This window comes from Nanorana parkeri, unplaced genomic scaffold, assembly GCF_000935625.1.
Source record: "Nanorana parkeri isolate BGI_ZX_2015 unplaced genomic scaffold, ASM93562v1 scaffold497, whole genome shotgun sequence".
NCBI lineage: Eukaryota > Metazoa > Chordata > Amphibia > Anura > Dicroglossidae > Nanorana > Nanorana parkeri.
In genome coordinates, this window is record NW_017306765.1 from 241,738 (window position 1) to 267,360 (window position 25,623).

At 47.6% G+C, this 25,623-nt stretch overlaps 1 protein-coding gene across 1 annotated transcript in view; it reads right to left on the bottom strand.

The window, feature by feature from the left end:
- Positions 1 to 25,623, bottom strand: part of LOC108790729 (SRC kinase signaling inhibitor 1-like) — a 584,474-nt gene that overhangs the window by 214,284 nt on the left and 344,567 nt on the right. Inside the window, exon 4 of the mRNA XM_018561058.1 lies at positions 17,629 to 17,652. Within this exon, the coding sequence (XP_018416560.1) occupies positions 17,629 to 17,652 (24 nt within the window). The remainder of the gene's footprint in view (positions 1 to 17,628; positions 17,653 to 25,623) is intronic.

Genomic DNA, 25,623 nt, shown 5'->3' on the forward strand with positions numbered 1-25,623 from the left:
TTGTATAATCTTTATTTTTCTCGTTTCACAAATAGTCACATTCACAAAGGAACATTCAAGGGACAAAAGTGGGTCCAACATAGACCCCGACAGCAAAAATAAATAAAAATAAAGAAATAAAGAAAAAAGTCACAAAAATACAATGACATACATAACCACGATGCAACACAATAAGCGGGTATGTCGCCCGGCCTCATCATGTCACATCACATAGGCTCGATTTCCAGGGAAGATGGTGATGTCTCCATCACCACTATGAGTGTTAGTTTGTCGTGCACCAACCTATCTCCAAGTATCTAAAGCAGTACATACTGATATCCAGTGCTATTAGGTAGTTCACGAAGTGAAACCGTCCCAGAAGGCCAAGAGTCGGGGGATGACCTATCAAGCCAGTGCCTGGATGCCCTCACGGGATCACCTGTCAAGGCGGGTTAGATACATAGTGCAGCCATGTTGCCCATTTAGAGTAGAAGCGGTCATGTTTGTTACCGCTCCTCGCCACCCACTCCTCTGCCTCCTGGATTTGTGTGACCTGCGCCACCCATTCAGATCTCCCCAGTACCCTAGCCTGCTTCCAGTATCTGGTGATGAGTCTCCTCGCGGCATCCAAAAGATGGGGCAGGACACTCCTCTTATAGGAGCCAATGGACGTGTAAGGGAGGTGGAACAGCATATGAACGGGGTCGTCTGGTATGTCTATCGTTGTGATAAGTTTAATTTGAGTGTGAATATCTTGCCAGAAGCCCCGTACAAGAGGGCACTCCCACCAGATATGTAGGAGACTACCTGGTTGCCCACATCCCCTCAGTGCGAGGGTGTCCCCGGGTATATGGCATTCAGGTAGAGCGGAGTACGATACCAACAGGACAGCAATTTGTAATTGGTTTTGTGCATCTTGGAGTCTCCAGAGGATTTGTGTGTGAAGCGGTATATCAAGTGCCATTGGTCATCTGAGAGATTCCGTCCCGCCTCCCTTTCCCATTCCCCCAGGAACCTCGGTCTGTCTCTTGTGAGCGTGGACAAAAGCAGGCCATAAAAGAATGAGACTAGTCGATCTGGGGATGTAGATCAAGCACATAGGGACTCAAAGGGTGTGAGGGAGGACATGGGCCGTATACCCTTGGCAGTCGTTCCAAAGAAATGGGTAAGTTGTCTATACCTCCAGTCTGCCAAGGGGAAATCGCCATATTTGGTTTTGGTCTCCTCCAGGGACATCAGAGAACTCTGGCTGAGGGGTTTGTGACAGCGGAAGTCTCCCTGATGGTCCTATCGGCGGAAAAAGGAAATATCTTCTCCAGGAGGGAACCCTAGTGGAGATAGTGGGGACAGCGGGGGCGAGAGGAGACCCCCAGCATTTAGTCTATCCCACAGACGGAGGGTCTGATGAGTCAGGGGAATGTGTGGTCAGAGAGACCACGACTGGCACAAGGTACCCACGGGGCATGAGCCAGATCACGACCCGCCATGCATTTTTCCATCTGTACCCAGAGCCTGGTGGAAGCGTCAAAATGCCAGTTCACAATCCTCTGGAGAGAGATGGCTTTATAGTATAGGTTAACGTCAGGTAGGCCTAGTCCCCCGGCCCCTTTGGGCCTGCGCAGGATGGTATATGCTATTCGGGGTCTCTTACCCCCCCAAAGAAAGCGTATAAATAGACTACGAAGTTTTACAAAGTATGTTTGAGGTAGGAATATAGGTATCATTTGGAGGTAGAAGAGGATCCGAGGGAGCACCGTCATCTTCAGTATGTTAATGCGACCCAGCCACGTGAACGATGTGCGATCCCAATCCTGGAGATCTCTCTGGAGGTTGTGTAGTAAGGGTTCAAAGTTGTGCGTATAAAGGCGGGAGCAGTGGTTGGTCAATTGAATACCCAGATATCTTATGGCCGTCGTGGACCAGGAGAACGGGAAGCTGTGTCTCAACTGGTGAGCCATTGCCGACGGGACTGTGACTGTGATGGGCAGGATTTCAGACTTATGGTAGTTAATTTTGAGGTTGGATAGCTGTCCATAATGGGCGAACTCCGAGACCAAGTTAGGGAGCGAGGATCCCGTAACATAAAAAAGGATGTCGTCTGCATAAGCAGATAATTTATGTTCCTGGGAGCCAATCGTCAGGCCTTTAATATCAGGGTTATTGCGGACCTTATTCAGGAAGGGCTCCAGGGCCAGCGCGAACAGGAGCGGGGACAGAGGACATCCCTGCCTGGTGCAATTTCCAATTCTGAAGGGGTTGGAAAGGGTACCATTCACCTTCACGCGGGCCGATGGGTCACTGTAGAGAGAGGCCACCCAGCTCATCATCTGGGGGCACAAGCCCCAGGGTCTCCAACACCGTCCTCAGAAACATCCAATCCACCCTGTCAAATGCTTTCTCAGCGTCAGTGGACAGGAGGAGGAAAGGAGGATGAGAGGCACGGTGGGTAGCCCAGTGAAGCGCTTGGATCGCTCAAAGGGAGCTGTCCCTAGTCTCCCTCCCCAGTATAAAACCGGTCTGGTCTGGGTGAATAACAGCGGGTAGGAAGACCTTCAGGCGGTCGGCCAGTATCTTGGAGAGAAACTTCAAATCTGTATTAAGGAGTGATATGGGCCTATAGCTTTGAGGGGTAGAGGGATCTTTGCCCTCCTTTGGGAGGACCGTCATATAAGACAGCAAAGCCTCTGAGGGTGCTGACTCACCTTTGGCTAGGGCATTATAGTAGGAACATAAATGTGGGGAAAGCAGGGACAAGTATTTCATGTAGTAAGCTTTCGAGAAGCCATCCGGGCCCGGGCTCTTCCCATTAGGTGACGCTTTAATGACAGCCTCCACTTCCTCTGAGGTGATAGGTCTATCTAAGTCAGCCGCAATTGAGGGGGAAAGTGCCTTAAGGCCTGCTTCCTTCAGGTATTGGCTGATAAGGAATTTTTTGGCAGATAGTGCCTCCGGGGGTATAGTAGGGTGTATGTTATACAGTGTGGCATAGTAGTCCCTGAAGGCTTCAGCTATCTTGAAGGAGTTATAAACCGGGGGCCCCGAGGGGGTTTGAAGCTTGTGGATGTGGGTCAGCTCCCGCCTCTTCCTCAACGCCCGGGCTAGCAGGCGCCCACATTTATTCCCTTGCTCATAATATAGGTGAGAGACATAGCGTAGTTTCTTTTTCATTTGGAGGTCTAAGAAGTCTGTTAGATTTTTACGGAGGGTGAACAAATCCTGGGCATCTTGGGAGAGACCCGTGCGCTTATGGAGTTGCTCTGCTCCCCGGAAGCTATCGAAGCTATCAAGCGGTCAAGCTCCGCCTTCCTAGCCTTGTTCAGTCTCGAGCCCTGTGAAATCAGCACTCCGCGGACCACTGCCTTGTGCCCTTCCCACACTGAGCCCACCTAGGTCTCCCCCACTGCGTTTTCTAAGAATTAAAGGCGCAGCATCTCAGAGGTCACACCCGCAGCCACTGGGCCATCAAGCAGATTCTCATTGAGGCGCCAGGTCCGCGAAGTGCTGGGGACCCGGGGCAATGAAATCGAGAGACAGAGGCGTGATCGGAAATAGTAATGGGGTTAATAGTCGCCTGAAACAAGGTGTCCAGGTAGTATTGATCAATAAACAGCATATCGATCCGGGAATAAGAGTCGTGGGTCTTAAGAGTAGTAGCTGTAGTCTCTATCTGATGCATGAGTTACCCTCCAGGTGTCTAGTAAGTGCTTGTCATAGAAGGCTTTGCGGAAATGTCGCAGAGCCGCAAGGGAGTGTGCGGACGTGCCCGAGGACGTGTCCAGTACTGGATTAGGACTAAAATTGAAGTCCCCTCCCAGCACTAGCAGGCCCTCCTGGAAGTCCGTCAGTTTGGCCAGCAAAGACGTAAGCTGACGAGTATTGGGAGCATATGCCGTGGCAAATGTGAAAATCTGGCCCTCTACAGACCCCTTCAAAAATAAGAACCGGCCACCAGGGTCTGTCATTTGGTCAAGGAATTGGAAGGGGCACCTCTGATGGACAGCTATCGCAACCCCGCAGGATTTGGGTATGGGGGAGTTACTAAGATAACAACCAGAGTACATATGTGGAGGCAGCTTGGGTACAGCATTATCACGAAAATGAGTTTCCTGAAACATTACTAACTGTGCTCCTAGGTGCCTCAGTTCCCTCCACAGTCTGTTCCGCTTGTTCGGAGAGCAGAGACCCCGCACATTATACGATAATATTTTCAACACAGACATGGTATCATTAGAGTATCACAAGGAGAAGGTCGGATGCCACCGAGCCAGGAACGTATTGCGAGCCTAGATAGGACATATACATACAAGGTGAGTATACAGAACAAAGGGAAAAGTAAATCAATACAAAACCAACACAAAAAATGATAACATTGGGCAATAAGGCCAACTAGTAGTGCCGCCCTAGTCCGAGTAGCCACCAAACCGGGGACTCCCAGGAGGGGACGCAAAAAGTCCCGTCCGGGACACGTCTCCCTTAAGGGGGACAATCCTACGTGGGTAACGTGAAAGGGCATAACAGAGGAGGGTGCGACCCGTCCCAGCCAACTTAGGGTGGCGCGTTCCTCCTGGGGAGATAAGCTATGTGGAAGTAAACATCCTGAGATAATAAAACGTCAGTAGAGCTTTAAGGGTGCGGTCAGAAGCAGAGTAGAAAAAGCCAGCATGAGCTCAAAAACAAGAACTGCGTTCACGGAGTACCGCGCACCCGCGGGGGTTTATCATGTGGGGGAGCGGCTGAATGCAAAGTCCTGAGATCCCCGGGGTGCAATCAGGTGTGCAAAAACATGGCAACACAATGAGGTTCTGATGAGCCCCCCTGGTTTGGGGAAGGCGGGTCACGTCCTCCAGGCCACCTAGGGGGAACAGTCTGCCAGGGGGGTTGGCGAGCTGGTAGCGGTATTGCAGGAGACACATTCCAGTCCGGCAGCAAAATCTTAGGGAGGTCAAGAGCTTTCAAAAAGCCAGGGTGGTCGCCCATTTCCGTCAGGGATGCTGTCTTGCCTTCATTGCGGACCATCAGGCGGAAGGGGAAGCCCCAGCGGTATGGGAGCTGTGCCTTGCGCAGGGAGTCCAGCAGAGGGCGCACCACTTTCCGTTGCATAAGCGTGCGTTTAGATAAGTCTGGGGAAAATTGGAGCGTAGCGCCATCAAACTCCAACTGGGGCCTATCCCTCATAATAGACATAATGGCCTCCTTCACAGAGTATTTGTGTAGTTTACAAATCACATCTCTAGGTTGATCCACAAAAGGGTAGCAATCTGCCTGTCGTGTGTGGTACTGTGCTCTCTAAGAAGGGACATGGCCACCAATGAATCATCCTGTAAGACTTCCAGGGAGTCCACTCTGTTCCCCAAGTGTGCAGTCTCCTGCCTTGTGTCAGCAATGTCCTTCTTGAAGGCCTGCTCCATCCTGTTCATAAACATGTCTAGGTCAGCCTTAGTGGGGAGAGACCAGATATGAGACCTAAGGTCTCCATCCCCTGCCACCATGTCAGCAGCCGGGCTCTGTGGCCGGTGTTTGCCCGGGGAACTCCCCGCCGTAGCATCGCTTACCCCAGCTGGAGACGAGGGCCCAGCGCGATCTTCACTGGCTGGTCGGTCCGCGGCCTCGCGGTCCGGCGCCATCTTGGATGCGGCCCTGTCCTCGATGCCGCGATCCGCAAAGAAGGTGTCGATGGCGCCCTTTCGAGTCCTCTGTGTCCGCGGGAGTTGGGGTGAGTATCTCTTCTTCCCCTGCTTAGGTTGTGACCCTCTCCAGTGCATAGCTGCTCGGATGTTAGCGGATAGGTAGGCGGCCGGGACGGGAGCTCTCACAGGCACGTCCTCACTCCTTCATGCCCAAGCCATGCCCTCAATTCCCCACTTCTTAATAAGTGACTGAACAGTACTGACTGGCATTTTCAAGGCCATAAAGTTCCATTACCTTGTTACGCAGGTCTTTTGACAGTTATTTTCTGCTCCCCATGGCTCAGTATCTAGCCTGCACAGCGCATCCATATGAGAGCTAACAAACTCATTAACTATTTATACACAGACACTAATTGCAATGTAAAAAGTTACAGATGTGGGAAATTAACCTTTTATTGCCGGTTTAACTGGTGTGTCACCTTGTGTGTCTGTAACAAGGCCAAACATTCCAGGGTGTAAACTTTTGATCAGGGCCATTTGGGTGATTTTTGTTATCATTATGATTTAAAAAGGAGCCAAGCAAATATGTGATAATAATGGGCTCAACATGATCACTATCCTTAAATAAAAGTGATCAGTCATATTTTCAATATCAATGCCATGATTTCATGATTTCTGCCAGGGTGTAATGCACCGAGCTGGGTTACTAGGATCTCAACTGCGGAGGCGTGTAACATATACACAGTACAGAGGAGTATGTAGGTTTTATATTTGGTTGTGCAGTTGTGGATTCCCAGGCGGCTCTCTCAATCTTAGCTACGGAGAGTTTGGGTTCCTAAACATCATACACCAGCTCCCTATAGCTCTTGTTAACCTGAGTATTACTATCTCCCCCTATAGGCAGTGGTGGTATTTAGGAGTGATGGATCGACTGTTTGGTAATTGTTTGCCCCAGAGATCCCTAGCGCATGGGGAACACAGTTTTGAATAGTTCTATCCAGCAGGGATTTAGTTAAGTCTCCATTGACAACAGATGGTGGTATCAACAATTAGTACAGTCTTTAGAATGGTTATGCAGTGATACACAATTCTCCTTGCAATAGTGGTCCTATGCAGTATACACAGTGGAGAGAGGCAACTTAGGTGTTCCTCATTAATAATGAGTATCAGCAATTCAGAGCGGTAGGAAACTGACAGTCCTTTTTACACAGTCACAGAGGTGACTGATACTTGCGTTTTGGAGATAGCTGTTCAGGTGGACCGTTGTGGCAATTTTTGGTCCGAGTAGTTGGATGAGGTTCCAGCTTCAGGGTAGTTCTCCCCAAGTGGCAGGAATTGTGGTGGCTGGAGCAGGCACGGCACACACTCAAAATTAGTGGAACGCCGTGCAGAGCTCCCTCGAGGCTTATGAATGTTTTGAAGCCGCTAGGTGGGAGGAGCCGCACAACGTCATTGCGCATGTTGCGTTCCATGCTGGAACGCAAGGAGATCAAAGGGAGTTCGTATACTGAACTCCCTTTGATCTCCTGTCACAGAGCCATGCCGGTCACGGCCGCATCGGGCACAGCGGATCTCGGGACCGGCAACGGCAGTGACAGCTTCTGATACAAGCGATCGAGCGTCTCTCGATCGCTGGACTGTAAAGCTCCCGGCCGGCCGTGTAATTACAACGACCGGCCGGGAAGATGCTCGTCGGGCTCCACTGTCTGAAAGGACTATCACGCCCTGTAATGTTCCAACGAACTTGTGCGTTATATTGGCACATTGTGGAAACAGATTTTTGCTGTTACTATTGGATTTTGATGTTAAGTGCTTGTGGAGACGTATAGAACACACAAATTAAAATTTTAAAACCGAAGCCAGCGCCATCAACAGCATTCCTGTGAACTGCAGTGCCAATTTACAGAGACAGCCGCACATCTTCTTCTCCTTTCTGAAACCCTGCCACCTGCACCAGCTCACGAGACCCTGCACACCGTCCTGAGACCCTGCACAGACCACCTGAGACAGAACACCTAAGACACTGCACAACTTTCTAAGACCCTACACAGCCACTTTGAGACCTTGCACAGCCTCCTGAGACCCTGCACAATCTCCTGAGACCATGCACAGCCTCCTGAGACCCCGCACAGCTTCCTGAGGCCCCACATAGCCTCCTTAGACCCTGCACAGCCACCTGAAACCCCCGCACATGCCATCCATTTTCCATTAGGGGCGTGAGTGGGGCCTCATATTTAAGTTTCGCCTAAGTCCTAGCAAAGTCTAGAGCCGCCTCTGAATAGGGGCTGTACCTGTAGTTGTCCAGCAACAGAATGCTCCCGATGCTTACATTCCAGGTTGGAACGAAGGGTTTCTCAGAAAAGAGGGTAAAGGAAAGTGCTGGGACATAAGACCCCTAGAATATTTATAAGCATCCCAAAATCTAAGGGAGTGCAAGGTGATCAGGTTCCGCAAACCAGATCTATCTTTCGGAGATAACCATAAAAGATTATCTTTAGGTAGGGGGGTCACAGTCGAGTACCTCAAGGAAAACCCATAGGGGCACTTCAGTAGAGGCCTGGTAATTGGGTAGAAAAGCCAACTGCACAGCTAAATAATACTTATGTGGAATACCTAGACCTCTACAAAGTTTGCTGCAATAAAGCGTTTGGCGAGGTATGTGAGGGTGACCACAGTGCCAAATAAAGACCAGGACTTGTCATTGCAAAATACGGAATTGTTAAGTCGGAACATCTAATTGTAGTACATGAAATAAACATAAAAAAATTAACATAAGTATGTAATTTTAATGGCGGCAATTCTGCTGAGCCACGATACGGCTATGCAAAAGGCCCAAAAGCTGGGAAACAAAAACAGGATAGTTGGCATCATATAAGGTAGTGTATGAATTTGTGAGTCGTACCCCCCAGGTATTGTAAATGATGTGGCTCCCAAGAAAATGGAAAAGAGTTCTTTAGGAGACATACCTGATGAGGTGAAAGGGTTATGTTTAAAGCGTTGGCCCTTCCAGGGAATTAAAAAAAACAGGAAAATTGTATGTCATACTTACTGCTAGAGGTGCACCAAAATGGAAATGTTAAAACCGAAACGAAACCAACATTTTAAAAAAATGTGAGGCCGAAACCGAAAATGTTTTTTATTTTAATTTTTTAAAATATTTTATTTTTTATACACTTTTTAATTTTTTTATATTTATTAATTAATTTTTTATTAAATATTTGTATTTTTTACTTTACTTTTAGGGGCTTCGGGGAAATATTAGGGGTCTAAACAGACCCCTGATATTTCCCTTTTAAAATAGAAAAAGGATTGAGTCCTCAATCTCGTTTTCTGTGTCCCCTGTTATCAATGAACAGGAATCCTCTATGAGTGTTCCTGTTCATTGATAAAATGAGAACATTGTTTGTTTACTATAACTACAATTATGAATGAATGAATGGGGGTGATGTAGATCACTCCCATTCATTCATAATTGAGGATATAGTTAACATACCATATCCTCAATTTTGTACACACACTCAGTGAGTGTGTTTACCTTGCTTTTCTCTCCGACACGCTGACACAGGAGGTGTAGAGCGGTGTCGAGAGGAAAGCCCAGCCTCCTGTGACAGCGCTGTCTCCGCCCCACACACCGCTCTGCCGGACTGTGATAGGCGGCTGAGCGGTGTGGGAGGAGAGACGCCGGCCGCTCACAGCTCTCTCGTCCTGCAGCGCTCGGCCTGCTGTCACTTTCTTTTCTCCCCGCTGGAACACAGAGCAGCGCCCAGCGGGGAGGAAAGAAACAAGGGATGCGCCGATGTATCGGCCGAAACATGGCTCTTTCGGCATTATGCCGATATGTTTCGGCTTCGGCGGCCAATATATATCGGTGCATCCCTACTTACTGCAATTTTCCTTTCCTGACTAGCTCCATGGCAGCACACAAATGGGATGGCCCCGCCTCCCTACCAATCTGATAGGACCCTAACTCATAAATTTTAGCAACCCGCATCCACCAGTGTTATGTCACTAGCAACTCTGACTGGGCGGGCACATTTTGTGCTGCCATGGAGCTAGTCAGGAAAGGAAAATTGCGGTAAGTATGAAATACAATTTTCCTGTTTTCCCTGACAGCTCCATGGCAGCACAAATGGGAAATAACTAGACACACCAGGGAGGGTAAGCATATGGAGGAAGTTTAATCAGGCACAGAAGCCAAAGAGGCAATAACAGTACGACCAAAATCCACAGTGGTTAATGCAGCGGGTTCAATGCAATAATGAACGTGTGTACAGATGACCAAGTAGCCGCTTTGCAGATGGTCTCAGGCGAAACCCGGCCTGCTGCTACCTAGGAGGCCGAAACGCTGTGGGTCGAATGCGCCGTTGTCGGCCCAGGAGCTGCCAACCCCCTAGAATTATAGGAGGCCAAGGTGATCATCTTCACCAACCATGAAGCAATAGTTCTCGTGGATGCCATGCCACCTTTTCCTGCCCCAGCTGGGACAACGAACAAATGATCAGTAGTTCTGATCCCCTCCGTAGCCTTCAGGTAAGATCTCAGGCAAGTCCCCACATCTAACCTGGCAATCCGGTCATAGGAGTCTGAAGAGACATTAGGTAGTACAATGTCCTGTTGAAGATGGAATCGAGAGGCCACTTTCGGCACAAACCCCAACATGGGGATCAGGACAACCCGATCAGCCCTCAAAACCGTGAAGGGCTCATTGTATCCAAGGGCTGCGATCTCTGATACTCTTCTGGCCGAAAGAGACCGCCACTAGAAACGCTGTTTTCAAGGTGAGATACCAGAGAGATGCCTGTTCTCCAAACGTTTCTGATGCCAGAAAATCCAGGACCAGAGGAAGGTCCCATTTGGGAACCAAAGGTTTTCTAGGAGGGGTTAATGGGAACCACTGGGGTGCCATTTGGGAACTAAAGGGTCAAATAACCATTGAGTACCAGTGAAGGCCGACAGTGCCGATATTTGGCCTTTAAGAGTGCTTGCGCTCAGACTCATCTCCAACCCCTTCTGTAGGAACTCCAGGATGTGAGCCACCTGGGGTGATTCTGGAGAGAAACCATGCAACTCCGCAAAGTCTCTAAATTTGGACCATATCCTGTTATAGGACCTGTTAGTGCTGGCCTGGCGGGCCTTAAGCAAAGTGGAAATCACGCTCTCCGAGCAGCCATCCCTCAGTAGTCGCCTCCATTCAAGATCCATGCCATGAGACATAGTCTCTCGGGTGCTGGATGGACTAATGGACAATGGGTCAGCAGGTCCTCCTGCAGTGGTAGGGGATAAGGCTCTCTCACTGACATTTCCCGGAGAAGGGGGTACCAAGGATGTCGTGGCCAATTCAGAATCACTGCTAACACAGTGACCTCCTCCCTCTGCAGCCTCTGCAGGAAACTGAGAATAAGAGGTACTGGTGGGAAGCCGTATGCCGTCTCGAACCTCCATTTCAGCACCAGCGCATCCACCCCCACCGCCTGGGGGCATGGAAACCTTGAGCAGAATACCGGCAGCTTCTTGTTGGATGGGGATGCAAATAGATCGATCCATGGCCGAAAAGCCCACTTCGTCAATCTCCGGAACACCCGTGTAGAGAGGGCCCACTAGTTGTTGTCGAAGCCCGTCTGGGAGAGGAAATCTGTGACGGACTGCACCGTCACTGTGCTAGTTGGAGGGGGCTGCAGACTGGCCTCTTACCCACCGATTATGGCCCAGCAAGAGAACAGGAGATTTTGGGGCTAAATGTACATTTTATATGCAGACAGTGACTGTTGCCCTCTGGGAAATATATGTTTTAAAATGGTGGAGGACAAGGACTTGGCCGCATGGTTTGTCTATTCAAAATGGAGGCTTAATTAAGTTAAGTCAGTTGTATAGAAGTTGCATATCTCCCCCCCCCCCACCTGTTATCTGATGCTCACCCTATTGTATTGTGTGACTGTGTATGTAAATGTCTGATTCACTGTGTAAGCTGTTATCTGTGTTTGTCCTGAGGGGGAGGGGATTGGTTGTAGCCCTCCCAGTGTCTCTAAAGTGAATGTCCTGTGTTTAATAAAAGAGTTGCTCTTTCTATGTTGAACCTTCAACATGAGTTTTGCCTCGTGATTGGGGGTTAGGGGCTGGTTACTGCGAATCTGCTGGCTGAGAGTGGGGTTTGGCGGGGAGGAGACGCTCTTTGGCGGAGGTACCCAGTCGGGGTACCTGGAGTCTGTCACAAAACCCACCTGCACGTTTGCCTGACCTGGGATATAAACTGCTGACAGGAGACTTAGGTTCTCCTGAGCCCACTTCATGATCGGAGCAACTTCCATCAGGAGTGTGGAGCTGCGAGTACCGCCTTGTCTTCGGACATATGCCACAGCCGACGTGTTGTCCATTCTCAACTTCACTGCGCAGCCCTTGAGTATGGACCTGAACGCCAGGAGGGCCTGAAAGGCCGCCCTGAGTTCCAGGATGTTGGATAATACTCCCCTGAGCCACTTGGTCCAGGCAAACTGCTCCCCAGACTTGCTCGCTATCATCCATGGTGACTACCACCCAGTTCACCGGCATAATGGAGTGGCAGCGCAGAAGGTTGTGATCCTGGAGCCACCAAATCAAGCTCTCTTTCATCAATGAGCTCAACCGGATTTTCTGATCCAAAATCTCCGTGGACCAGCGTTTCAGAAACCCCAATTGGAAATCCCGGTCTCTCCATTGAGCCCACTTCACCATGGGGGTTACCGCCATAATCGTGCCGACCACACGCAGACATCATAAAGGTCGGAGATAGAGCCGCAGAAATCCGGTGGTGAATTGCTGGAACCTTCTCCGGGGGCAAAGACACAGAGGCTTCCGCAGTGTTTATGCGAGCCCCCAAGTACACCAGGTCTTGCGTCGGCAGGAGATGACTTTTCTCCATGTTGATAAGCCATCCGAAGTCTTTGAAAGTCGCCAGAACAAGTTGTCTGTGACAACGCAGCTGCTCTTGATCTTGACCGAGAAGCAGGACATCGTCCAGATAGTGGTATATTCGCACACCCTGTTCCTGAAGGAACGCGACTAGGGCGAGGAGAACTTTGGTGAAAATCCATGGAGACGTTGTTAAGCCAAAAGGCAGGCAGACGAATTGTGAGTGCAGTTGTGCCACCGCAAAACGTAGAAACTGGTGATATCGTGGATGCACGGGTACATGATAGTAGGCGTCTTTTAAGTCTATCGACACCATCCAATCCTTGGGCTGCACAACCTTCAATATGGTTTGCAGGGATTCCATATTGAAATGTTCCTTTAGAACATGATGGTTGAGGTGTCGGAGGTCTATAACTGGCCTCCAATCTCCGGTCTTTTTCTGGACCAGAAATAAAGGGGAATAAACACCCCAAAAGCGCTCTTGTGCCGGCACCTCCACCCCCTGCGTCAACATGGATTCAACGTAAACCCTCAGTACGTCTTTTTCTTCTCTTGAGGACGGAAGATGTGTGGGAACAAATCTGGTGTGAGGGGTCTTCTGGAATCGTCACGCGTGACCTTCCGAAATGGTAGTGACTACCCACCGGTCCTTGATGTGGTCCGCCCAGATCTGTCGGAACCCAGATAGCCTGGCTCCTACAAGGCAAACCTGAGCGGGCAAAATTTCAAAAAGACTTCTGTGCCCCCTGCACAGGTTTGGGTGCAGTCTTCTTAGTGTTGGCACCTTCAGCTCCGTCTCTCCAAGGCCTGCGGTACTCTTTACCAGGCTTGTAAGATCGTGTGTCCTTAAAGACAGACTGCTGACCACCCTTAAAGCGTGGGTTTCGCTGGCGTAGCAGTCGCCTGTCCTGTGGAATAAAGTTGGGCTTCCCACCGGTAGCTTTGGATATAGCCGTCTCGTTTGTTCCCAAAGAGGGATTGACCCTCGAAAGGGATCTTGCACCATCCCTGCTTTGAAGTGGGATAGGCCACCCATGGCCTGAGCCATAGGGCTCTCCTACCCGTTACCGAGTAGAGCATGATTCTCGCCATCGACCGCACGAGATCAATAGTTGCTTCCGCGACAAAGGCTGAGGCAACTTTTACCTGCCTTAGATTTTCTAGTATCTCAGGTTTACCGAGATCATCAGACACAGCTAATTCTGCATTAGCGGCCCAAACCTCCAGAGCCTTAGAGGTAGCGGCCAGGGCCACAGCTGGTTTACAGCCTCCCCCTGCCGCTAGGTAGATCTTCTTCAGATCGGGATCAATGCGTCTTTCCAAAACGTCTCGGAACGAGAACGCATCATCCAACGGCAGGGTCACATGCCTTGCTAGCCTCATTAAGGCCGCATCCACCACCGGAGATTCATCCAGGTATTTCACCTCTTCCTTCGAAAACGGGTACAACTTGGAAAAACGATTACGGAGACTGGAAGCATGATCCACCTGTTCCTACTCATGGAAAATAATATCCTTAATGTCCTCAAAGAAAGGGAAACTACCTGCCTCTTTCCGGATATTCTTGAAAAACCTCCTTTTTCTGTCGGGCTCCGCCGCCTCATCCTCCCAAAAAAGAGCTTGCTTCATCGCTTTAATAAATGGCTGGAACATAGAAAAAATCAAACCCCTCAGACTGATCCTCCTCACTCTCAGAGAGAGACCATTTAAAGGCTCAGCAACCCTTTGCAGGTGTTATGGCTTAATTAGCTGATTAGAGTGGGACACTTTGAGCCTAGAATATTGCACCTTTTCACAATATTCTAATTTTCTGAGATTGTGGATTTGGGGTTTTCATGAGCTGTAAGTCATAATCATCACAATTATGACAAATCACGGCTTGAACTATCTTCCTTTGCATGTAATGAGTCTATCTCGTATATTAGTTTCACCTTTTAAGTTGCATTAGTGAAATAAATGAACTTTTGCACGATATTTTAATTATTCAAGTTTCACCTGTACAGTGCCCGACCTAGATGGGGAAAAAAAAAAAAAAAAAAAACTCATGGCTGCCAGAGGCAACTGGCACAGAAAGATAAAACATATCGCAGGAAGTTGCTTACCTTCTTTGCATGTGCTGGTCTTTAGGAGGGGTTGGCAGATAAGAAGGCATACTATACAGAAACATTAAGACAATCAGTAATACAGTAACCATCCCCACAACATATACGTAGGTTACACTGTACCTTTAAACAGGGCAGCCAGTCAGCAGGCAGCGCAGAGCAGCAGCAGGAGTCTTCTCAGCAGAAAAACCGAGCGGCCACCGCCGCTGATACACAGGATCCTACATAGGACGCCATGTACAGCTCCTCCTCCCCGGCCGGCGTCACCACGCACATGCGCGTGACGTCAGCGCCCTTCGGGGAACCCCATGGAATGCAGCGCCTGCGTTCCAAGCAGAGCGGTCCCAGCCGTGGGAGGAGCCACAACCCCGGAAGCTGCCCGTGGAGCGCACACCTGCAATCCAACAACCCCGCCGGTACCAGGGGACATGCCAACCGCCTCTCATACTCCAGCTTTACTGGATTAAAAATGACAGCCTCGGATTCTAGCAGCGAGGCTCCCCCATCATGATCATTTAGATCAAACAAGGGGACTACACTTATACCTTGGGCGGACGGCCAGAGGACATTTACCTCAGCCAGGTAAGCCACAACCCACCTCCATCAGCAGTAGGAGGAGGAAAAAAGAGGAACACTGGTGGTTGCGGGTTGCTCAAATTTATGAGTTAGGGTCCTATCAGATTGGTGGGGAGGCGGGGCCATCCCATTTGTGTGCTGCCATGGAGCTGTCAGAGAAATAAGCCTCCATCTAGAGTATTTAAAATCCAAAATTTGTTTACGTTCATACTGAGCCGTGGTATTCATTATGGGAAAAGAGCGAGGTGAAGTTGATAACAAGTGGTCTCAGAAGGTAGATGTGGAAAGCGTAGGTGATCTTCAGATGAGAAGGCAGGCAGAGTTTGAGAGTAACTAGAATAATTTGGGGATGATGGAAAAGGGGCAGATGAAGAAAGGAGCAGCTCTTTCATACCTCAAAGCTGCCAGATGCAGACAGGGGAAGGAATCATATACCTGCTATGTATATTCAGCCAAAGGCTTTACTAAAAACCAGACAAAACGGGGCCCTGGTACAAAATCTAAACTGGGTCAAGTCCTAAACGTTGCACCCATTCAACCTGGAGGTGCACATTTTATTAAATTAAGTGCAGGTTTGCTGTAGCATCACTTTGATAAGCTTATGCAACGTCACAACATTTATTTTAGTCCAGAGTTGCATTCATTTTTCGCCAAGATCTTGTAGTGGTGATGGGAGAGTCGGACCACTGCGTAAAGTCTTCTCCAGCACATCCTGAAGATTCTCAATGGGGTTAAGGTCTGGATTCTGTGGTGGCCAATCCATGTGTGAAAATGATGCCTTATGCTCCCTGAACCACTCACAATTTCACAATTTGAGCCAAATGAATCCTGGCATTGTCATCTTGGAATATGCCCCTGCCACCAGGGAAGAAACAATCCATTGATGGAAAAACCTGGTCATTCAGTATATTCCACTAGGCAGCTAACCTAATTTTTTGGGAACATAATGTTGCTGAACCTAGACTAATTATTCAATAGATGGCTCTAATTGCTTAGCTAAATCCAGGTTGTGACTTTTTGTTGGTGAGGCAGTGTATAAGCTTGCTAAAAGCTCAAACAACAAAAACATGTGAGTTGAATGAGAAAATATGCTGCTGTAAAGCCACCGTTTTATAGCTTTGAACAGATTGGAGAAAATGTAAATTTCTGTCAGTTTTTTATTTCTATCCATGACCCTGCTGAGGAAATGATTCCCTCATTTCTAGTCCCTCCACAATGGTACAACTGTAATTGGTTACAGTTTTCACTGGAACAGAAAAGCACAGACAGCATAAAAGATTGCCAAAAGTTTTACCCTTCCTTATTGTATTTTTGTATGTCATTTTTGGAGGGATTTTCCATCACTTCCTGTCCTAGTAGGATGTGAGGAAAAATCTTTCCAAGAGGTACACAGACAGGCATAACATTTTTCCCTACTTTATACAAAACACAATGAAACGTTTTGCCTGGAGATAACCTTTAATCAGAACAGATGTTAAAAACACAAATGGTAAAATGCCATTATTTCGATTCCAACAGAAACATAATTTGTTGCATTCGAACAGGCCACAGCACGGCAAAGATTTCTATAGCAAAGGCCTGGTAGTCATCCATTTCCCTTGGCCCTTAAAGAGTAACTCCACTTTTGTTGAGAAAAAATTAATCACTTCTTGGTGATCAATGTACATTGCAAGGATTTCAACCAACTTTGTTGCAGATCCTACCTGTTTCTTTTCTGAAGAAATAGTGTTTGTTTTACCATGTCCTTTCCAAACTGATCTCTGCATGGGAAGGTCTGGGTTCGTTGTAATCAGCTGGTGGGCTTCCTGTGTTGTAATAAGGAAAGGTACAGTGTCTGCATCCCTTTAGTAGTAAGGTAGGGAGTACCTTACCAAAAATGAAATTTCTATTGCAAGGGATGCCTATAATTTTACTTGTATCTTTTTGTATCATATAAACATTAGTGGTGTAAACTTCCTGAACATCCCAACCTATCCCCCTTCTTTCTCTCTCTTTTATTTGTTTTTCTTCTTTGTCTCCACTCAAAATCATGGTCATAGGAATGTTAACTTAGTAGTGGCCGAATTGGATGGGTAAACTTTTAAACTCTATTCTAGATGGCCTTTATTCATATTGGTGTTTATTAAGAGGATGTTAATAAAACAGTATGGAACAGCATGTATCTGAAGGTCTATCACACTGTTGCTCTCACACACCAATGACATTGTGTCATGTCTGTTTTATTTACCTCCTCTGTATGTTGAAATAATAGAAACCTTTGAAAGTAAAAAAAAAAAACAACTAATGGTAAATAAAAGGAAGCAGCAGTCATGATTTGGTACCCGACTTAATGAGCCTAGGAGCTGTCCTATTTTGTCACCTGTCAATATACCCCAGTATCTAGCCACAGACAATTCACACAACATACAAAGAATGGAACACACATGCAACACCAGGGGTGTGATGAGAAATATACTGACCTTAAAGCTCCAGTAGTTGGGCTGCTGATAAAAAAAAACAGCAGAAGAGGAAAATAACATTACATTTTCTTTGAATTACACATCTGCAATAATCACTTCTGCTGATAGTATGAGTGCACAGGTTCCCCTTCACTCTACTCTATACAACTATAGAATTAAAGTGTAAATGAGTTATCTGAGTACTCCACATATTTAACTGCCCCACAGCAGGCTGAAGCTCAGTTTTGCAAACCAAAGCTAATATTACAGAGTAACCAAGTATCAAACTCTGGGGGTACTCTGGAAGCTATGAGTACTGTATGTGCCAGAATCTTTAGATTCTTGCTTTTTATGTTTTCTGGAAGCTTAGCATGTATAAGCTGAACAAATGTTCACTTTAACTAGACCATACAGAAAAATGGATCTATTCACAAAGCATATTGGGGGACATTGGGAGTGGAACCAGCAATTAAGAGAATGAAGACATTTAAATTAGTTTTATTTCCAAGGCAGCACCCCCTAACCAGTTTCTTAGTAACTGAGACTGAATAATGGTGCAGCTCACAAAATGGCTACCAAGTAAAATATAGCTATTAAAGTGCCACAAAAGTAAATTATATAAACACAGTTACATAGAATTTGAGGTTGAATAAAGACACAGGTCCATCGAGTTCAACCTTTGTTAGCGTGTGTGTGTGTGTGTGTGTGTGTGTGTGTGTGTGTGACTGTGTGCTACTTTTTTTTAAAAGAATGGGCTATGTAAATTGAGATCTATGACATTCATACACAAGTGGAATGGGAATCCTTCTATCACCACAATGCACTTTTCAAATTCTGCTTTCACCTCCCTCTTTTTCCCTCTCCTCTTTTGAAACCCACTGCATTCGCCTATTCTCTCCAATTTCTCTGAGGATTGCTGTAATATACCTGCCTCCTGGACCAGTGTCTCACTTTCTTGATGACTTCTTTGCCTGGCTACCCTACTTCCTCTCCTCTGAAATACCCACTATCATTCTGGGAGACTTTAACATTGCTACTAACATTAACACCCCGGCTTCCACTCAATTTCTTAACCTAGCCTCTTCTTTTGACCTAACAAAATATGCACAAACACTCCTTCACATTCTGATGACAACATTCTAGATCTTGTCTTCTCTCACCTATGCACTCCTTGCAACCTCTCCAACACCCATTTTCCCCTCTCAGACCACAACCCTGTGAAGTTTCACACTCACCCTATCCCCAAACCTGAATTCCCGTACACAGCACACTGTTACCTTCGCCATTTCAACCCTTATCTTCTCTGCTCTGCCACTGACTACCTCTATGACAAAATCTCATCCCTGTCCTGCCCCGACCTTGCTCACTCTCATCCTCCCTAGACACCTTGGCTCCCCTCACCACATGCAAACTTAGGCCTCATGCACTCCAACTGTGTCAAACAGAAGAAACCAGAAAACTTAAAAGACATAGCCTAACTCTGGAGCGAGTATGGCATAAATCTAGGTGTCTACAAGACTTCACACTATATAAAGCTGCACTCCTAAAATATAATTGCTCCCTCCGTGGTACCAAACAGACTTATTTTGTCACACTCATTAACAAAGGTTTTATTTGTTTTTTGTCAGTTTTTTCACATGAAGTTTACAAAAATAACAAAGGTAGGGCACGCAAGCCCTGCAACAAGGAACACGAACAAAAAGTGTACAGCCACATCATTGTGCAGAGCCCTGCAGACTTATATAACAGAAGCAGTAGAACAGGTATTAAAGAACATTGTGGGAGCATAAAAGGGGGATTGCTGTTCAGTATTAGTGCGTAAGACCCATAATAACATGGAAAAGGATCATCATAGGGGGGACTTTTCGGGTCAGGTGTCTGAATATTGCGGAGGTGAGATCAATGAGGTTTACAACCCCCTACACCAGAACACTTGGTTCAGATAGGAGGGAGCACGTCAGACAGCACAGATCTGTGTACGGATAGGAACAGGGAGGGTAAAGGAAGAGGTGATGGAGATGGAGGGGAGGGCCGGGTGTGGGAAAGAACAAAAGGGGATTAGGGCAGGGGAAGGTGTTACGTTGGGAAAGGGGTCCAGAGGAAGGTGTGAAGTACAGAGCCTCTAAATGGATAAGAACTGTGGATCAAAAGATGGTGGTTTAGAGTAATCGATCCAAGGTTGCCAAATCAGTAGGAAGCGTTCATGGGTGTCGGACAGAACTGCCATCAGTTTCTCGTTAACCAATATACCGTCTAGGCGACTTTTGACTTCCCTAAAGCTCAAGGTCGGGGTTTTCCACGCTCTGGCGATTGTCATTTTGGTGGCGACAAAGACGTGGTACACAAGGTGCTTCCGGAAGCGCATCAGTTGTGTAATTGGCTGCAGCAACAATGCCTTGCAAGGTTCCCTTGGTAGGGTGAGTTGGAAAAGAGAGTTGAGTAGGTCGTAGACCCTATTCCAGAGACTTGTCGCCCGGGGGCATGTCCACCAAATGTGGATCATGGTACCCGACTCGCCACAGCCCGGAAGCATTGTGGAGAGTAGGAGGGAATGTATTTCGCCAGACGGGCAGGCGTATAGTACCAACGATACATCACTTTGTAGGAGTTCTCAAGTGCGAGTACGTTGCGGGAGCACTGGGCTATCGCCGACCAGGTATGCTGCCAGTCTTCAAAAGTTAGGTATCTGCCCAGTTCCTCATGCCACTGACGTTGATAGGGAGCAAGGGTGGTAGAAGTGGAGGTTAGCAGAGAAGAGTAGATCAAAGAGATGACCCCTGGGGCGTGTGGATCTGAGTTGCAGCAGTGTTCGAACAGGGTCATTCTCGACGGAGCGGAGGTGTTCTTCAGGAGTGAATTGACGAAGTGACTAATTTGGGTGTAGCGGAACCATTCCCGAAGGGGAATAAATCTATTGGTACGGAGCTGCTGGAATGATTTCACACCTGAGAGCGAGATGAGGGAGTGCACAGTGGTCAGATCATTGCGGGCCCACCATGTGAATGAGTGAGGGACGCTGGCGCCAGGGGGAATAATGGAGAGTTGAGCCAGGGTAGTAAAGGGGGATGAGGCGACATCAGATTGCTGGAGTACCGAACTCCGTCCCACTCCTTCAAGGAGTGTCTAAGGATTGGGCTTAGATTAGTAGGGCGGTCAGTCTGGGATAGCCATAGTAGGGATGTGAGGGGCAGGGGATGACAGTCCACCATGTCTAAACATGCCCAAATCGGGAGCTCGGTTGTTGCATGTAAGAGGGCTAAGGGAGCAATGGTGGCGGCCGTATAGTACGCTTGAAAATTTGGGACTGCAAGACCTCCAGAGAGTTTAGAGCGATAGAGCAATTTTTGGCTGATGCGGGGTCGAGAGTTGCCCCAAATGAATGCAAGTACCCTGCCTTGGAGAATGCGAAAGATATGGCCGGGAATGGAGTTTGGCAGGGCCCGGAGCACGTAAAGCAACTTAGGCAGGAAGTCATCTTCACTGCATGGATCCTCCCCATCCAGGAAATGGGAAACCTCTGCCAGGAGATGTCGTATGTCGGGGTCAGGCGGATGCCCAGGTATTTAAGAGAGGGGGCCCAGGTGAACGGGAAAGAGAGCTTGAGTGCGGTTAACGTTGCAGGCGTCAAGAAGATATCAAGAGCTTGGGATTTGGATTGGTTGACCTGTAAGTCCGAGATGAGTGCGAAGTCCGAGAGTGCTTTAAGGAGGTTCGGGAGGGAGAGGAGGGGGTCAGTCAAGGACAGGAGGACATCGTCAGCGAAAAGGGATATTTTGTGGTGAGTGCCCGCTACCTCAAGGCCTTGAATATCGGGGTTGGATCTAATGTATTCCGCCAAGGGTTCGAGGGCAAGGGCAAAAAGAACGGGTGACAGGGGACAACCTTGCTGAGTGCCGCGCGCTATCGGGAACAAAGAAGATTCAAAGCTACAGTATTTAAGCTTGGCCTGGGGCGAGGCATACAGGGCCGCTATCCAGGATATAAAGTGGGAGCCAAAGCCCCAGTGGCGGAGAACTTCAAGGAGATGTGGCCAAGAGAGCATGTCGAAGGCCTTGGAGATGTCCAAGGACAGCAACATCATTTCTCTGGAGCGTGATTTGGCTAAATGCATCAGGTGTAGGGCCCTTCGGACCCCGTCCCCGGCCTGTCTGGATGGCATAAAACCAACCTGATCTTTCTTGATTAGGGACCCTAAAAATTGGTTAAGGCGGGAAGTGAGAATTTTAGAAAGGATCTTAACGTCTACATTTATTAAGGAAATAGGGCGGTAATTGGTCCAGGAGTGGGGATCTCTATCTGGCTTAGGTATCATTACAACGTTTGCTGTGAGCATGTGTGGGGACATGGAGTCGCCCTTCAGGAGACCATTAAAGAGGGATGCCAAGTGGGGGGATAAATCATCTGATAATTTTTTATAGAAAAGGGTGGGGAATCCATCTGGGCCCGGACATTTACCCGTTTTCAAGGCCTTAATGGCTTGTTGGACTTCGATGGCAGAAATTTCCGACTCCATGAGGTCCCTACCGGCTTGTGGGATATCTGGAAGGGTAATCCGGGAGAGAAATTCCCGGATAGTATCGAGCGAGGATGCGGAAGGGGTTGAGTAAATCTTGGAGAGGTGATGGCGGACTTCTGAGAGAATTTTTGTTGGGTCACTGGTGCGGGGAGTCACATGATATTCATAGGGGGAACAATCCGTGTTTGGTCGTTATTCTCATCACCATTTTTTGAAAGAAAATCATTGGACGCGTTTCGCCCTTCCTCAGTATGCTTGACACATAAGTTGTGTGACCTACATACACGGCAGCTCCTCCAAGGATTTTCTTTCAAAAAAATGGTGATGAGAAGAACGACCAAACACGGATTGTTCCCCCTATGAATATCATCAAGGTTAGGCCTACTGTCCAACCAACCCACCTGAGTTCACCCATGAAAACCAAGACCCCTCCCCTAGCACCTCGATCACCCAAAACATGACCCAACATAACCCCCCTTTTCCCCACTCACCCCCAACATGACCCCATGAACACCAAAGCACATAAAAAGGCCATGAGGAAATTATTCCTCCAATTACAAAACCTGTCCTTTGATAAAAATTTGCAATGGTGGACATTGTTACTCCGGAAATATCTAGAATTAAAAATCACACCTAGAGGCCTATGAATCAAAAAAGATTGTGATTTCCTCGACGACGATCTTAAAAAAAGGTGGCAATGGGTAGCTGAATTTGGAACCAATAAATGGTTAGAAATATGAATTTTTGAGATCTCCCTCTGACCGGAAGTTCCGGTATCGGAGGTAAGTAACAGAGCATTTGGGCAAGTATGAGTACAAGCCCAAATACTCGGTATCGGTGCATCCCTAATATATACTGTGTATCTATATCTAAAAGCAACTTTTTAAAAAAATGTATGGAAAGAGAAGGAAATGGTTGGAACCTCTGTCACGATTTAATTTCCCAATGGCAAAAGGGCACACTTCTTGTTAGTACCACCCTTCCTCTAACTTCCTGGATTATTGCAAAGTGGCAGCAGGTCTTGTGATTTTCGTCCACGTTAAGTAGCTGAGAGCAATAAGTATGCACCATGGACATAAACGGTTGAATTTTTATGTCAACTTTACTATTAGACATGTGCGATTCGTTTCGGAAAAATTCGTTATTCGGAGATTCGCATGTATCCGAATTTCAGAATAACAGAAATGACGAATGAAAACGAATCCGAATTTCCGAAAACTAAATTTCGGACGAAATGCGTTAACGAATTTTCGTTTGTGGACACATGTTCGTTGCAGCAAAGTGACATTTAACATTTTTTTTTGTTTTGTTTACATTCTGCAGAAGAGAAAAACAAAAAGTGTGTGGTTCCACCCCAGTTAATACCAGACCCTTTAGGTCTGGTAGGAATGTTAGGAGGGACCCCCCCAAGTAAAAAAAAAGTGTGGGGTTCCCCCCAAAATCCATACCAGGCCCTTTAGGTCTGGAAGTAATTTTTAAGGGAACCCCACCCCCAGAAAATGGGGACGGGGAAACATTGGATCCCCCTAAAATTCCTACCAGACCATTGATCCAAGCACAGGCCTGGCAGGGCAGGAAAGGGGGGGGCGATCAAGCACCCCCCTCCCTGCACCTTACCAGGCCAAGTGCCCCAGGCATTGGGAGGGTGGGGAAAAAATGGGGGGGAACATGGTGTCAGGATCCAGAGCACCCCCAGGTGGCGCTGGAGCCAGGTCCTGCAGTTCCTGTGCTCGCCTGCGGGTGTCTCCAGCAGCCAGGGACTGTAAGGAACCTGCAGCTCCAGTACTCACCTGCGGGTGTGCCCCAGCTGTTACTGATCATCCCATCACCTGGTGCTTCCTGGGAGGGTATTTAGGCCCTCCCTGCAGTCAGGAAGCTGGCTCAGTATTGCGTCGCCTGCACTTGACTGATTCCTGAACCCAGCTTCCTGAACCCAGCTTCCTGAACCCTGCTTACTAGCTGCAGACCTGTCACCGACCCAGCTTGTTACCCGGCCACTCTTCTTGGATCCTGTTTCTGTACCGTGCTGCCCTCCTGTTAACGACCTGGCTTGTACCTGACCATTCTTCCTAAATCCTGTACTGTGCTGCCCTCCTGTTAAACCTCCTTGTTACTTCACTGCTAAACCTGTGGGGGGTTGATGGGGTTAGTAGTTTTGTTTGATGGTAACAAATAAACTGTGCATAGAACCCTATCCTGTGTGGGCATATTAATTTGGTCATCCTGCGTGGGTACCTGCATGTGGTGTGAGGACGCCTGTGCATGGTACCCTGACACATGGGTCCTCCCTAAAATTCCTACCAAACCCTTGATCCGAGCACAGGCCTAAAGGGCCTGGTAAGGATTTTGGGGGGAACCCTACACATTTTTTTTTTGGGGGGGGAGGGTCCCTCCTAACATTCCTATCAGACCTAAAGGGTCTGGTATCAATTGGGGGGGAACCACTTCTGAAGACTGTAAAAAAAATAAAATTAACTTTGCTGCAACGAAAATTCGCCCATAAGCGAAAGTTCGACAAATTTCGTCCGAATCCCGAGACAAATTGACTTTCGGATTCGAATCCCTAAAAACGAAATAACCCAAATTCTGAATCAAAACGAAACTAAACTAATTTTTTGCCGGTGCACATATCTATTCACTATCTGCTGACATATTGCCAAGGACACAGTGCGTGCTTAGCATACACTCTTTTCTGGTCTCTTTCTTTTCTTCCCCTTTTTTTCTTCCCAATCAGTGTCTATTATATTGAAAGTTTGTTAACACTTTATGGTTCTATTTTGTCACAACCTACCTAGAACATGTTGGCTACTTGTTGAACCCTCACTGTATGTTATTGAGCTTATGTATTCGACAATGCTAACTGACCATAATAAACATATGAACAGAAGGACAAGGTGGCGCCTTACAAATCTGCAACACAAATGCCGGATGGAGAAAAGCCGAAGAAGCACTGACAAATCTAGTAGAACGGGCCGAATAGCAAAAGGAGGTGACTTCCCTTTCACAGAATAGACATGCCCAATGACTTGTCTAATCCACCTAGAGATGGTGGAAGGAGACACAGGTAGCCCCTGCAAGGTCCTTCATGAAGGACAAAGAATTTGAAAGACAGAATTAAGGCATAACAGACACACACTCTTGAACCGCACCCAAACAATAAAGGGCAATTTCCTTAGGATGTTACGGAGCAGGACAAAAGGAGGGAAGGACAATTTTGTCATTAAAATGAAAGAGACCACTTTAGGCAGAAAGGAATACTTCAGTCAAAAAACTCCCATATCCCTGTGAAGAATAAGAAAATGTTCCTTGCACGTTCGGGCCACCAGCGAAACCCTCCTAGCTGAACTGATAGCAACAAGAAATGCAACCTTGCATGTAAGGTCCGCCAGAGAAATATCCCTGATAGGTTCAAAGGAAGCTTGTTGGAGAGATTGACAGAACCAAATTGAGATCCCACAGAGTCACTGGAAGACGTCTAGGAGGGGGCTATATGAGCAACC